Genomic DNA, 15,452 nt, shown 5'->3' on the forward strand with positions numbered 1-15,452 from the left:
ACTCGGAGTCTCCCCCTCCCTCCCAGGCTCTCAAACCTGGGAGGGAGGGGGAGACTCTGAGTGGCCGCGGCGCGGGTGCCGCTTCTCCCCCTCCCTCCTAGGCTTGAGAGCCTGGGGGGAGGAGGCAGGGAAGGGGCGGAGTTGAGGCGGGGCTTTAAATTACTTGTGCTTTCTCTTATCTACAAGTGCAATTTATATTCATTTGAATAGGCTTTATGCATTCCCCAACTGACTCAGATTTATCCTTGGCCAATACCTCAGCTATTATTTTGACAGCCCTAACAACAGTGTGCTAGACACTCCATAGAATAGTGAGACACAAGAGTGTGGCCCCAAAGAACTTTGTGTTTCAACACAAAATGAATAGGTAAAAGTTAAGAAAAAAACCAGCAACAGGTAGTAAGATATTCCAACTTCTGAGTGAGTTGCACACACAGGTTCCATGATATTTACTAGGAGGGTTTATTTTTTTTTGCCATGATGTGGTAGCTTGGGCAGTCAACATTTCTTTGGGGGAAGAGAACTAGAGTTTAGAGACCTTTTGTACAAAATGTGCTAAGGAGGGACTTTGAAGAGAATGTGAATGCAGAAAAGACCAGGTGAAGGAGAGAATTCAAGGTGGGGGGCGGGAAGGGCATGGAGGAACAAGAGGGAGAAATGATTCATGGAAGAAGCCACTGGCAAGAGTGAAGAACGTGAAGGGATTGTCATCTGTGGTGTAGGATGAAGTAAAGGGGGCAAGTGGGGACCAGAAGACGACAGAGGAAGCAGAGAACAAGATAAGTTGTGAAGGATTTTAAAAGCAACGACAAGCAAAGAGAACAGAAAGAGAAAATAGATTTTTGAGATGTATTGGAAAGAATACACCAGCAGGATACAGCATTGGGGGGGGGGGGGGGAAACTGGGGCGACAGGGAGGAAAGGACAGAAGTAAACAATGGAAGCATCTTTGAATACTGAGGGACAGGAAGGAGAGTGGAATAGCAAACCGTGAGTAAAAGGAGGAGGGGGAAGAGTCTGAGAAGAGACGGCATTCAGTATTTAACATGTTAAGTTTACGTTGGCAGCATAACATCCCAGAAGAGATATCAGAGAATCAATCAGACTCTGATGAAGAGAGAGTAGGGTGGAAAGGCAGATCTGCAAATTCTTTGCATGTAGGTAGCAAATGAAACCCTGTGACTAAATATGATCAGATGGGGACAAATGAGAGAAAGGCAGAAAAGAGCCAATTACACTGTCACCATGATTGGGAAACCAAAACAAACTTGTTCTGAAATGAACATTGGGATTGATTCTTCCACATATAAGGGATGGATTCTCTTTAATGAATAGTGTCCCAAAGGATACACCCTTAAACACAATGCAACCAAAGAGTATTTCCATCATACCATTAAGGTTACGGGGGGGAGGGGGGGGAGAAGAGGAGGAAAGGAGAGGGGGGGGGAAAAAAACCCAAAACACAGAACAAATAGGAAATAAAAGTGAATATGTATTAACTCAGCTACTAAGGCAAGTAAATTATTGTTCATGCTTTTGAAAAGCACTCTTGCAAAAAATAAAGGAAACTCACTATATCGTAAGTTATGGACATCCATTTTTTGGAATCTTGGGCTGACTCTGTCTTGGGGGCATTCAGGTATGCTGCAATCTGTGCAAGAATCAGGCATTCCTCCTTTGTTCTTCCTTTTAATTTTCGCAAGACTTTTCCACCCTCTGTCTTTGGAGAAGAAAGAGAGAGAGAGACAAATGTGAGCACATCAGTCATCCCAATAGGTCTGACCTCCTTTCTCTGGGCATACATGAGTTGTAGGAGCTCCCCACAATTCTCATCATGTGCTCAAAAGATTCTATCCTAAGTAAGCCTCTTCCCTACTGCAGGGAATCTAGAAAGACAAATGTTAGGACTTTCAATTCAAGACTTGTGTCTCCCAAGAGCATTAAAGGGAGTTCTTAGTCCTGTTTTCAGATAGCAACATCAGGGCTCCCCGACATCACCAAAAAAGAGCTATTAACTGCACTTCCCTCGACCACATTGTGAAACTGTTCTCTGGGGCACTTTAGTGGAAATTCACCTGAGTATCCAGACTTGAATATCAATTTAGTTTTACTATGTAAATAATTAAAAGAAAAGATTGCAGGGGGGAAAATGGTTACACCATTACATTATTTGTGATGACTGGAATGACCCACAATTTTAGTATCTGCCAGAGATGCAGTCTTCCCAAACTCTCACCAATCAAGTCATTATGCCACACCACATCCTGCACATGTTTGATGTACAGTGGCAGTAACTATTAAGTCAATATTTATCCAACCCTACCATACAGATTCCACACTATTTCTCTGTTGCTACAATATCAAGTAAATCTGTTCTCAGATGACACTTTGTGGTAAGTGTCATGCACTGATAAAATATGCATCTATGTACACTGTTACACCTAATTCCCAAGTGTGATAAGTATGGCTGAAAGATTAAGTGACTTGCCCAAGGGCACAAAGTCGGAACCAGAGCCAAAGCCTGGAATTCTTCCATCTCAATTCTGTGCACAGACCACACTTCTACTACACATAATATCACCTGGGATTTCAAATATGCCTGTTGTACCAACTCTAGACTAGAGCATCAAGCCACCCAGAGTTTCAAGTAAGAGACTACGGCCCCCTGATTGTGCACGTGCTGAACTTCATGAACAGGAGTGGTCTGATTGAAGTGTACATGTATATGAGGAATCCTGTAGTTAGCCACTTCCTGTTGCCAGAATCAATGCCTAACAATATTTAACTAAGGAACAAACTAGAGAGGTTGAAGGAAGACCTAAACAAGATGAATCAAAGGCAAAAGCTATCAAATACAGACATTTTTTGAATGTGTCATTACTGAACAATTTAATACAAAAATATATAAACAAACATCTATAACAAAGTAATTTCAAGTAATTAAACCCAGTAAGTCCTTAAGAAGGGAAAATGAATGAAAAATGTCTAGAACATTTTACTAATAAAATATTACATAAATACAACCACTTCTATAAAAGTGATTAATAACAGATGTGTCCTCAAACTATTGACCAGGGTCCAGATGTGGTCAGTCAACGCAGAAAGAAAAAGCCAGTCTGCAGTACAAAACCAGGACATGGAGTGATGTAACAGTGACATCCAACCTTTCTTTAGTAGAAAATTATATTGATTTTATAAATGGTCCTTTCCCATTTCCTTCTGAATTTTACTGCAAAGTAAGCATTAGAAACACATCATTTGCTGGCTAATGAATTTTAGGTTCCCTTAAAACATAAGTATTAAAAAAAAAAAAAATCTAAGTATTGTATACAGAAAGGCATTAGTTCAGTGGAAGCTGTAGACACCTGAACCTGGCAAAACTGGCACTCTCAGGCTTAGTCTATTTACAACAAGTAAAGATCAGGCTGTAGCTGAATCAAAACAGATTCTGTAATGCCAATCCTGGGTCTCCTTCACTATACTAGCTGGCTTTCCCAGCCAGAACTGTGACTATCGCAGCAATGGCAGCATTTCATGATCTTTGAGTCACAGGCAGAGTGCCAATAATTCAGTCAACATGGCAATCAGTTTTTGGGGATTGAAAGGGGCTTGAGGAACAATAATTCTTTTCCAGGGGAAAAAATAAAGAGTCTAAATCCCACAACCTGTGGGATTTGGAGCACAGGGGTTAATGTTTGCACTTCGGTCTTCTGAAGCATTTATATGAGTATATAAGTGGGGAAAGAAAGTAATACTACAAACATTAGGCATCATTTTCAATCTATGAATGAAAACTTTAATCATTAAAAGGAAAGTGATGAGAACATCTAGGTTATTGTTATGCCTTTGGGGAAAATGAGGAAGTGCCTGTAACGAAGTGCCTCAAGGGCAAGGGAAAGAGTCAAGTCACTGGCAATTACAAGAGGGTCACGGGTTAATGGGCTGAACCAACTGTCATTGGGTATTGGCAAATAGCTGGAGCTGTCAACTGAGGGAAGCTTGGTCAGTCATTTAGTGTCTAGCTTAAAATGGGTTAACATTTGCAACTCGCTATAAAATCCTTTGATAAAGTGTGATCTATAAACAGGCTTGTAAGGATTAGCCATTTAATCAGCAAATGTCAATTTCACTCACACACACAAACTGAAAAAATATTTCCATCAATGATAATCAAAATTAACAGACAGGCAAAGTTAGACAAATGCTGCTTGAGAAATCAGAGTTTGATTTAAGGATATTTACTTTGTAGATTTTGCCACGTGAGGTTGACAAATGGTGTTTTAACAGTTAACTCAAAAGCATTAACGTTCTGAATCACAACAAATGTCATTAATTTGACTGACGCCCCCCATAATGTCCTACAATTATGGAAGTTTAAAAAAAAAAGTTTAAAAATAAACATCTATATTATCCATCAAAATTACCAAAAACAAAAAAATTGTATTCTGCTAAGCTAGTCTATTTCAAGACAGACTTGAAATAGCTAGTAGTGAACTCATCATTGTTGAGTAGGAAAGGATAGCCCAGGAGCTACAGCACTAGCCTGGGCCTCTGTAGACTTGGGTTCAATTCCCTGTTCTGTGGAAGACTCCCTGTCTGATCTTGGGGCAAGTCGCTTGGTCTCTCTGTGCCTCAGTTCCCCCATTTCTCTGGGATAGTAGTACTTCCCTGGCTCACAGAGGTGAGAAGAGGGAAAAATACAGTAGAAAGATTGTGAGGTACATAGATAGGACAGTAATGGGTGAAATAAAAGTATGATCGGTTGAACTATTTGTGAAGGAAGCTTCTATCTATTGTGGCCAGATATATATATATGACAATGGTCAGCATTGTTAAGATCTTCATGTGAAGAGCTAACACAAACCCACCTGCAGTGTACAAGTACAAACACTGCATATTCTTGAGCCACATCTACTAGCACCTTCTCTATGTACATAACAAACCCCTGTTTTATGAAGCACTCTGGTAAGAAGTACCGCTACAGTTGGAACAATAATCAATCTATCTTACTTATTTCTAATGCAGTGCATTAAGACTGCATACAGACTGCACCACGTTGGTCTATAAAGGAAACTTCACCTGCATTCCTTTAGTCAGATGCCTCCACTCAATTCTTTCCCCTCTAATCTGTTTCCCACCTCCTCCTCAATGCCACCTGACCATGAAAAACAATACCAATTCTTAGGTTGTTACTAGAAGGTAAAGGCTTTTGCCAAGACATAGGTCTTACATCCATCACATGTTGCTGCCATTTAATTGCATCCTTACCCTATTTATGTGTGATGTGAAAAGCCACATTTAATTATATCCCTGTAAATGCCAATGTTAACAGGCAACTTTTCCATCACTATTGCCCCTCTCCTTAAAAAAGAGAAATTACATGCAACATATCAGGTTGCAAAGTTAAAATGAAGAGGCAGAAAATATAAATATTTGTGTTTCTACAGCAATGCCAACTCAGCCATTTTGGACACTGGGTACTTTTTAAATGGTATACATTTAAATTTGCAGATTTAATATAATAGAAAATATTATCTATATGCATAGAGGTCAAACTAATGTTACTGTAAGAATCTCACCTTTTACATATATTGCCTTTAAAAAGAATTTTGTACTGGATAAAAAACTAGAAAGGTTTACTAGACACCTACTAAGCACAGGACTAAGTCGGATAGCCAGAAACCCAAACTTCTCTCATCACGTCTTCTCATCCTCACTCCACTGCTCCTTTAGAATCTTGTCCTGTGTAAAGGACTGAAAGAGATTGGAGTCTTTTTCCTCACCTGCCTGAACGAGCTAAAGGATTGAGTTTTTTGTCACTACTACTGCTCACAACTGTCTCTGGCAGCAACAGCAGAGGTAAGCATGTTGCTCATCTTGCTTCCTCTCCCCCCAAAAAGGAGAAGAGAGATCAACAAGTGGGATCCTTTGAAGTCCTGTCCCACCGAGGGATAAAGATTTGGAGAACTCTGTCCCAGGAAGGCAGGGTGACGGGAGAACAAAGTTACATATTTTTGCTAGTCATCCCTGATATGAAATACAAATTCCTCATGCTGGGTGCAGGGATGGCACCCTGATGGGCACTCAGTACCGCTTCCCAGGAGACTGAGGATGATTGTGCTCAGTTTCTCATGAAGGTACCGCTCCCAGATCCTATTAGTAAGCCTTTCACATCAGTTTCAGACTTGCAGGTAGTTTTTCCAAGCCCTGTGCTTTAAGTGGAGAGTGATGGCCTGCACTATATAATTCTAGAGATGGGTGAAGGTGCAGAAAGCATCACAACATTGGAAAATTAAGTCACTGAACTTGAAAACGACATTTTTTAAATACCTGCAGAAAACTAAGGTATAACAAGATCATCTGGAAAATATGGTATTTTGAGCATGACCTTGTTTAAAGGCTGACTTTCTACATCCTGGAATTTTGCATGTTGAGATTTCACACAGGAAAAGTCTTTTATTCTGGTTGACAGAAATTCAATTGATTTAGAAGAATGACTATCACACCTCTGAAAAGGAGACATCCGAGGTACACACAATGTTACCAAAAATATGTTAGGATATACAGAAATAACTGGTTGTTATTCCTACTGCATTTCATATATTCAAATATAGAAGTGTATCTGCTCCTTACAAAAGAGCTCATTTAGTCTCCAAGCACAAGGAAACAAACTAAAATGCTAATTCAAAACACTTATCTGTTTTTGTTACATTAGCATTCTGGTCTGGTCCCTTGTGAAGAATAGAAAAGTGCCTTTCCTAAAGAGGAGGCATTTTTATGCTTATAGTAATGACCTAATTCTGTATATTCTTAGACTCTTTTGAGTTGTGTCTGCACATACTTATTTTCACATATTCCACTTCAGAATTTTCCTTTTCTGTAAGCTATAGATGATCCTGTGGCTTGGCTGCTTCTGTGATTCTATGACTCAGTCTAAAGGCAAATTTACAGTAATTTCACATCCTAGGACCCTAACTCTACCAAGAGGCACCACAAAATTAACATTTCATTTTACAACTGTTTTTCTTGGCAATTCATGGACAAAGGGTACAAATCTTAGTAATGTCTCTTGAACATGTTATCTTACCCTATTTCCCACCAACTTCATACTAATTCTACTAGGAATGCTTGCTGATCATTAGAGAAGCTATAAATTTCAGAGTCTTAACTTCCAGATGTTTTGAGACTCATTGCAGTAGTTTTTTTTTTTTTAAAGTGAGCTGGTTTCTTCAGCTACAGATAATCTTAATGCACCAAAAAGGGGGAGGAGGGAGGAGAAGCTACCTTATCTACAGCTAATTTCTCCATAAAGGGCTTGTCCACACTCAACACCCAAGAGCTATTTGACAGTCTCCAGAAAGGCTGTATTTCAACATTGTGTTGCAGCACTTCCCTAACTGTTAAATCCCTGTATCATTTGAATTGATCCAACGCCTTTTTAAGTTAATGGAAAGGCTCTTGTTAACTTCAGTGGGGTTTGTATATAGCCCTTAATTTGGGTCAAAGCTTCTACTTGGCCAGCAGAGTTCACTGGCCCACCCACAGAAGATCACAACAAGAAAATAATGAGTACAGCTAGAGATCTGTTATAAACAGATGACAGTGAATTTTAATTCTCCCTGCTGGGGAAGAGAAATATTCTTAGTAAAAACTGAAGTTATTAATGTAGAGAAGGAAAAACTCATAACTGAAACTAACAATTTGTAGTGTCTGTAGGACCACTACAAAGGTAAAAACCTGGCAGCCTATTCCTGGAATGCACCTTTAGCATTAACTGATATTCACAGAAAGGCAGCACTAACAATGACAGGGTTGGATAGGATTACAAACTCACACAGAAGACCTTGAGTCAATGTTTGCTAGTCCATTTTTTCAGTTTCGCACAGGTCTGGTCAATTTCACTTTAAAGCCTGAGTTTTTGTGCTGGAGCAATTCTCCTTTTCTTCTTTTGTAGAGATGTTAAAAATCAGTAGAAATGCACAAAGAATAGAAAAGGAAGTAGTAAATGGAGGTCACACAACCGATATCTCAAGACCATAAGAGTTTAGGCCTGAGGTACCACAATTTCATTTTAGCACTGCACTACTGATCACTAACACTTGATACTTCTAAATCCGTGTATCCTTCATCTGAAGCCAGATCACAGCTACAAGGATTCATTTTATTTGCAATCACAGTCTCATTTTTCACAAACACATTGGCCCATAAATTCACAAGCCAGGTGACCAGATGAGTTCTTTGTGGGAAAAACCTTGAAAAAAAATCACAGGAAGAATAAACAAAGTTACCGAGTCACAATTTTGGTAAATCAGAAAAGTCACAGAAATATAACAGGACAGTTACTATAGCGACTCCTTTCCTGTGGGGCTGCAGATATGGAAGAGACAGAAACAGGAAGTCTGATAGAAAGAAGCAGAGATCTTGGCAACTGCGACTTCCAGAGAGGCTCAAGACGCAGGGGTAATCAGCTCCACGCTATGACACATCTGACTGAAAACCGACTGTGCTCCTTAAAAGATCATTTTCAGCCTCATTCATTAGCCATAGCATGCCACATTTGTCTAATGTCCCTTGGGCATGCTATTTACTCCCCTCCACCCTTTAATAAAGTAACAGTCATGGATTCCATAACCATCCACAGCAGCACGACCCACAATGAGCTTTACTCATGATGATCTAATAGCCTAGTTCTTTATAAAGAACTTCTGTCTCTGGGGTAGTCAATCTGGCATCTTTCATAAATACTAAATTGACCTTAAAAAGACATTGCTCATTTCTATCCTAGTCATTAGGCTCACAGCAGTGCAGAGGCTGACACACTGCTGGTCGGCAGGGGGAATGTTGACATGAGGAGGTTAAGATGCTTTCACACTATGACTACAGAATACAGTGACATTAAGTTATAGTTTTTAATTGAAAACATTTTAAGAGCCACAAGACAAGATGCATACAAGACCAATTTTATATCTTATGAAGAGTCCAAAATGCAATATTAAGTGCCAGAGCATATCTGTAACAGATAACTACTGAAAAAGTGTACTTATCAATGACTGATATTAAATTGGGTAGAAAAATGCAGTTGCTTGGCAAAATAAAGACTGACTGATAAATAATTCAATCATAAAAGACAGTGGTAAGAATGCTACACTTTCTTTAAACTGCACAACATTATGTGGATTTACTTCACTTCTCAAAAAAGACCAGACTCCAAACACAAAACAAAACCACAACAATCTCACACAAAAAATTCCCCCCATGTCTCATTGCAAATAGTAACAATTCCAAAAGTGATTCACATTGTAAAATTCTGCCATGTGCACAGCAAAAAGCTGTATTTTTGGCAGAAGAAAAACTGACATTTTACACAAGTCTCAGGTTTCATCTTTAGACACTCTCATAGGTGCTGCTACATAATGCTCCTGAAATCAGGAGTTTATGCTGATTTTCTTATTTTCTGCCATAGGACAAGTGCCAACAGTTTTTGTGTTACCAATCTCATCCCCTAGGAAACCTGGTACAGATTTCCTCCAATGCTACTCTTTCCATTTGTTCCTTCTTGCTGTTGATGGTCCATGTCATAGTTACAGGTTAAGCTGCACCTTTTTCCCTTCTCTGGACTGTGAATGCACTCCCTTAGGCATCAGGCCATATGGCTTTACATCTCCTAGGGTAGAAAGCAGCAATTCTCCCTCTCTTAGACCAGACCTGGGGCTACAGTACTCTATGTCAACTACGCTCACCAGCAGGTCCTATGGAGTTCACCACCTGCTGTTCTTTTCCTCAAGAGTCTGGTCATTACTGATCACAGACAACCTTCTTAAAACCAAAGCACTGTTTAACAGTAGGAACAAAGCATAACATGAGAGAAAAGGGAGTTTAAAGCAAAAGTACACACACACCCTTCCTATCTTCCTAAAGCTCAATCATCCTATGATGGCAGGTACATCTTCAGACACCCGAGTGCCTGTCTCAGTATGACCAGCTCTCCAACAACCAAATCCCGCTCTAAAACAGACACAGTCTTTTTAACTGCTATAATCCTTTTGATCTTCCAATTCCCACCATTGGATCTGTGTGGCAAAAAAAGGTTTGCAAGGCTCCATAACAGGCCAAGCCATCAGCCTCAGCGCCATGGGGGGCTCTCCAATTGTCCCATAACAAACCTTTAGTGTTTACCATGAAGTGGCTCATCTTAAGACATTGTGTCCTTCCTGCTTGTTTTCTTACAGACTAAACCAATATGTTCATACAGTAAACATCCCAGTATCCAGGTCAACATACAGTATTCATAAATTACAGAGCAACTCTACATACAATACCGTTCAAACAGCAGAGAAAGCAGCGAAAGCAATGTTACATAATGGCTATATTTGGAAATCGGTAGTATTCTGCAACTGAGCCTCTTAGGAAAGATAGGCACATACTTAACAGCCGCAAGTGAGGAAAGAGTCACCTGCAATGAAGACGACGTTAAAGTAAAATTCTCAGGCAATCCACCACCAACTGACAGTCAAAGGAAAGGAATGGTGTTTTAACCTAAAGAGTACCCTTCCAACCACCCTTGAGAACCTAAGCAACAGTAACGGTTGATGCCTGTATCTCTAATTCCTGCATGTAACATATTCTGAGCAGAAAGAGAGTAAAACTGACTCAGGGCTTATCTACACTACAGGTTATGGTGACATAACTTATGTCGCTCAGAGGTGTGAATAAACCACCCCCTAAGAGACACAAGTTACACTGACCTAAGTGCCACTGTGGACAGTGCTATGTCGATGGAAGAGCTTCTCCCGTCCACACAGCTACCGCCTCCTGTGAAGTTGGTTTTATTATGCCAATGGGAGAGCGCTCTCCCTTTGGCCTAGAGCATGTTCACCAGACGTGCTACAGTGGCACAGCTGCATCAGAGCAGCTGCACCATTGTAGTGCTTCTAGTGTAGATTATCCCTCAGAGGGCAAGAGAGATGTTGCTCAGATTTATGGTGGAGATAATAGGACTCTGCCCATCAGTCACACAGTGATAGTTAAATCACACTGGTAACGAAGACCTAGAATCACAAAGGGGCTCAGGCATTGTGATGCTCAGCGTAACAACGCCTAACTTTTTGGGTGCCTGGAAAACAGGAACAACACTGATTGATAAAACCTGAGTTAGGTGCCTAGATTCCCTATATAATGAATGGGGAGAGACAAGTGGCTCAGATGGCAATTCACAAAAAGCCAGCATTCTTGGAGTTAGGCAGCTTGGGTGCCTACAGTGTTTCTTAGGAGAATGACTTAAACAGGCACCTAACTCCACACAGGAAGCCAGAGAGTAGGGTGGTGGTACACACCTCATAACTTTTATCTCAGTGTTAGAGCACTCACCTTGGATGTGGGAGATCTAGGTTGAATCCCTCCCCCGCCCCCAGCAGAGGGGAGAAAGGATCTGAACAGGGGTCTCCCACTACTCAGGAAAGTGCTCTAACCACTGAGCTATGGGACTCACTCAATCTTCTCCTGTTGAAACTGTTCCACTGAGGATAAATAAGGAAAGTGCCATTGGGCCAAAAAAGAGACAGAATTACTCTGTAGTTGGTGCTTAGGGCACCCACCTGGGAGGTGGAAGACCCAGGGTCCAGTACCCTGCTCCAATAATTCATTCTTTATCCACAATGGAACAGTTTCAACAGGAGAGACTGAAGGAACCCCATATCAGAATATCCCATAGCTCAGTGGTTACAGAGCTCACCTGAGTGGTGGGAGACCCCACTGAGATCATTTCTCCCCTTCTGCCTGCAGGGGCAACTGAGCCTGGGTCTCCGCAATCCCAGATGAGTGCTCTAATCTCTGGGCTAAAACTTAAGGTGGATACCTCCACCACCACATCCCAGCAGCCATATTTGGAATAAGACCCAACCCCTGTAGGTGTACTCAGAGGCTGCCCACTGAATCAGACCCCACACGTGACTTACATGGCTGAACACCTCTTTCCTGGCTCATGAATTGCTCTTAGCCTTTGGTGGAAGATAGGCCTCCAGAGTGAGGCAACGGAGTGTGTGATCAAAGGCAAAAACTTAGGCGCTGAGGAAACTTTTACTCTGAAAATATAGGTACAGAGTGAGTTTAGGCAGGAGTTTTGTGAATCGCAGTGCAGCCTAGAAGTGGGACTTGAGTGCCCAAGTACCTTTTGTGAATCTACGTCTAATTCAGCTCCCATTGAAACCAATGGGAACCCATTTCATTGACTTCAATGGTAGTTGGATCAGACCCCAAGAGAAACTCAAAAAAAACACGCGCACCCCCACACCTCCAATAATTACCCTTATTTCAAAGAAGGGTGTAAAAAGCATGAAGGTCAAAAAGTAATATGTAAAATGTTGATTCTACTGTCATTTGTCTGAAGACAGACAACTGCCTCTCATATTTTCCCCACTGTAAATAGCCATGTAAAATGTAAGTCTTTTCTGAGCATCTTGTGTTGATGCTAATCAGTTTTCCATGATGACTTACAACATTCTCTGTAGTAGTGCAAAGCAGTTTTACTGGCTGTTTGTTTTCATTTTACATAAAAATTACATGTTTATCGAAGTAAAAACCCATGAAACTTTCCTACACTTACTAGTTCATCTGTAGTCACATTTTAACCCAGCGTAAAACAAAGCCAACTCAAAACTTAGAAAGGGGCCTTTTCTTCCTCCTATTGTAAAGATGTTGATGGAAGAGCAGCACCATCTGGTTGCAATTATTTTGCCGACCAATATAGTCCATACAAGACTAAGAGTATAAACCACAAATGGGAAAAATGCATGATTACTAGCCTATGAAAAGAAGGGAAGTGAATCAAAAGGATTTTGTCAGTATATCACATCTGAATTGATGTCTTTGAAACAGACAGTTAAGGGTGACAAGCCAACAATTTGACCTACTTTTGCCAAGGGTCCTGCAAATAACGTAACAGTAAGACACTCACTAAGAAGGTTCTGCATAAACTATGCAACAATGCGGTGTACTCATTTACTCCATACTCACAGGGACGCACACACAGTAAAATTATTCCTAATCTGTTACCCCAACCTGAGTTCTCAGATTCAAGCAATAAGATGCTGCTTTCTGAAGGACTCCATTCTTGTAAACTTCAAGAGCAGATTCTTAGAAAAATATTTGCCTGACTTCATTCAAAACATTAAAGGAGATGAGTGAAATGGGGGATAAATATAACCACTGATCATACCTATAACCCAAATGGTCCTGCACACTACATATTGGCACACTCCAACATTTAGTGTCCTTTCATGAATGTTATTTATTAGCTTATGCTATTTGCCCAAAATGTGCTGCATAAAATTACACTAAGGTACACTGCAAGAAGGACAGGAGACTTGTTATGGGTTTTAATCAGGCCGCAACTTTATTATATAGATGTCTGGGACTACCTGGCAGATAAAGTGTACAGTGCAGGCAAATCCATGCTTATTCAAATCAATTCTCTGGGGCTTCCACCAGCCCCCCTTGTTTTCATCCAGGTCCCCCAGCCGACCCTTGGCTTGGACCTTACCATCCACCACCCTCGTAAGTAGGGGTATGAGAATGGGGGGGAGGGAGAAGGAGAGAGGGGGTTGGCTCCCAGCCATACCAATCATAGGAGTCCCCAACCCCCTCCCCCGTTCTGTTCCATTATCCAGTACCTATTTTTAAGTCCTTTACCAGGCCATTTATCTGATCGCTGGCTGCCCTCCCTATGGAGTACCTGCACTGAACATCCACCCAACCTATGGCCTACCACCTTTTCTTCTCACCAGAAAAGGTCTTCTCTCACACCCGCTGTGGGGAAGGTGAAAAAACCACACTCCAACGAAGCCAATTGTGGTGGTGCAGGAAAAATTCCTTCCTAGCCCCCCTTTAAAAGGGGCTACTAGCGTAAAGCCCACAGCAGGTCCTAACCCAGCCTGCCATTTGCCAGCACTAGGGGAGGGAGGGTGGGTGCTGGAAGCCAAGAGACTTGTCCCACCCAGGTTTCCTACCTTTGTGCACATTCCGGGGGGGGAGGGGCCAGCGGCGAGTGAGTCACTGCTGCAAAGCTGACCACAGAGGGCTTTTTTTTTTTTTTTTTTTTTTTTTAACAGCAGTTTCTGAACTCCTTCCTACCCCCCACTTTATTCATGTGAGCAGTCACACTGAAGTAAACGGGACTGCTTAATGCTTCAAGTTAATTATGTGCAACTAAGATTTTGCAACAAGAGTGAACAATTAACACAGGGTATATTGTCACAAACCAGCAGTAAGAGAAGGAAAAATGTAACTGAAGAGTTATATTACAATCTCTTTACTGCTGCATTTCCCTGGAGCAGATGTGTGCAGAACATCTATTCTTACAGCTTGTATATCACAATGTAAATACAATGGGCAGCAGGGGATGAGCAAATTTTCCAGATATTCCTGGAATGTTGCTCAGCAGCTGATTAATCACCCTCCATAATCATCTCAAACCAATATGGTTACACCGAACATTGAGCTTGTTATATATTCAATACATTTAAAAAAAAAAAAAAAAAAACAAAAAATAAGTTTTAAAATTAAAAAAAATAAAAAAAAAAAAAAAAGAATGCAGTATCATGGTTGATAATTTAAGCTACTGTAAATCAGGCAAAGTTATACTGTAGTTCTCCCAGAAACTATAATTTATCCACATAGCATGCATGTAACACTGAGTATATGTTGTAAGACATATGCACCAATACACATGTACAACGTGGCAGATTTACAGCTGCTGTGGGAAGCATAACTAAGTTTCCTGACTTGTCTGCTTAACATTTCAACCATAATGCTACATTAACAGATTTTTTTTGCACTGAATTTTCATGGTTTTTTTTAAAAAGGTGAGCTGTATTTATTGCTTTTCTCTTCCTGCATCATGAAGACATTATATTAAATATAACCAGGAAAAAATAAAACACGTGCCCCAGGTATGTTACAACACTCTCAAGATCCAAGTAGTAAAGAAGAAAAAACAATACATGAGACATTAAGTATTCTAAGATCATATGCAAACACATTACTTATAACACATTTCTATTATTCTCCTTACTATCCAACTATCTAAAAAACCCAAATTATGTGCCCCAACATTTACGGTGATCAAAATCCAACTCTTTTCTCCCTTAAAATATCCATACACATATTACAAAGTAGATTTTTCTCTCCTTTCTTTCCACTGTTTCTTTTTCCCTTTTCTTGCTGTAGAAAAGCTAACTTGCAGTCATGAGTTTCACATTCGATTCAGGAAGTGGTGAAATTTGTGATAGTTCTGTTCTCTTTTATATATGAAGAAGACAGAATACCAGTATAGCTAAAACAAATACTGAAGGACTACTAGAAATGATCACAACAGCAGCTAACATTTAAAAATGCGGTATAGAATGTAAAATGTAATCAGCCTGTGCAAAAAAAAAAAAAAAAAAAAAAATTGAGAT

General features: G+C 40.5%; 1 protein-coding gene across 1 annotated transcript in view; it reads right to left on the bottom strand.

Moving 5' to 3' along the window:
* Positions 1–9,579, bottom strand: part of LOC112118555 (chondroitin sulfate N-acetylgalactosaminyltransferase 2) — a 37,327-nt gene extending 27,748 nt beyond the window's left edge. The window contains exons 1-3 of the mRNA XM_029912017.1: positions 9,512–9,579; positions 8,087–8,251; positions 4,243–4,358 (exon numbers count right to left, since the gene is read on the bottom strand). Coding sequence (XP_029767877.1) covers positions 4,243–4,358; positions 8,087–8,251; positions 9,512–9,579 — 349 coding nt within the window. The remainder of the gene's footprint in view (positions 1–4,242; positions 4,359–8,086; positions 8,252–9,511) is intronic.
* Positions 9,580–15,452: the final 5,873 nt, after the last annotated feature.

Source organism: Terrapene carolina, unplaced genomic scaffold, assembly GCF_002925995.2.
Source record: "Terrapene carolina triunguis isolate 2854851 unplaced genomic scaffold, T_m_triunguis-2.0 Scaffold149, whole genome shotgun sequence".
NCBI lineage: Eukaryota > Metazoa > Chordata > Testudines > Emydidae > Terrapene > Terrapene triunguis.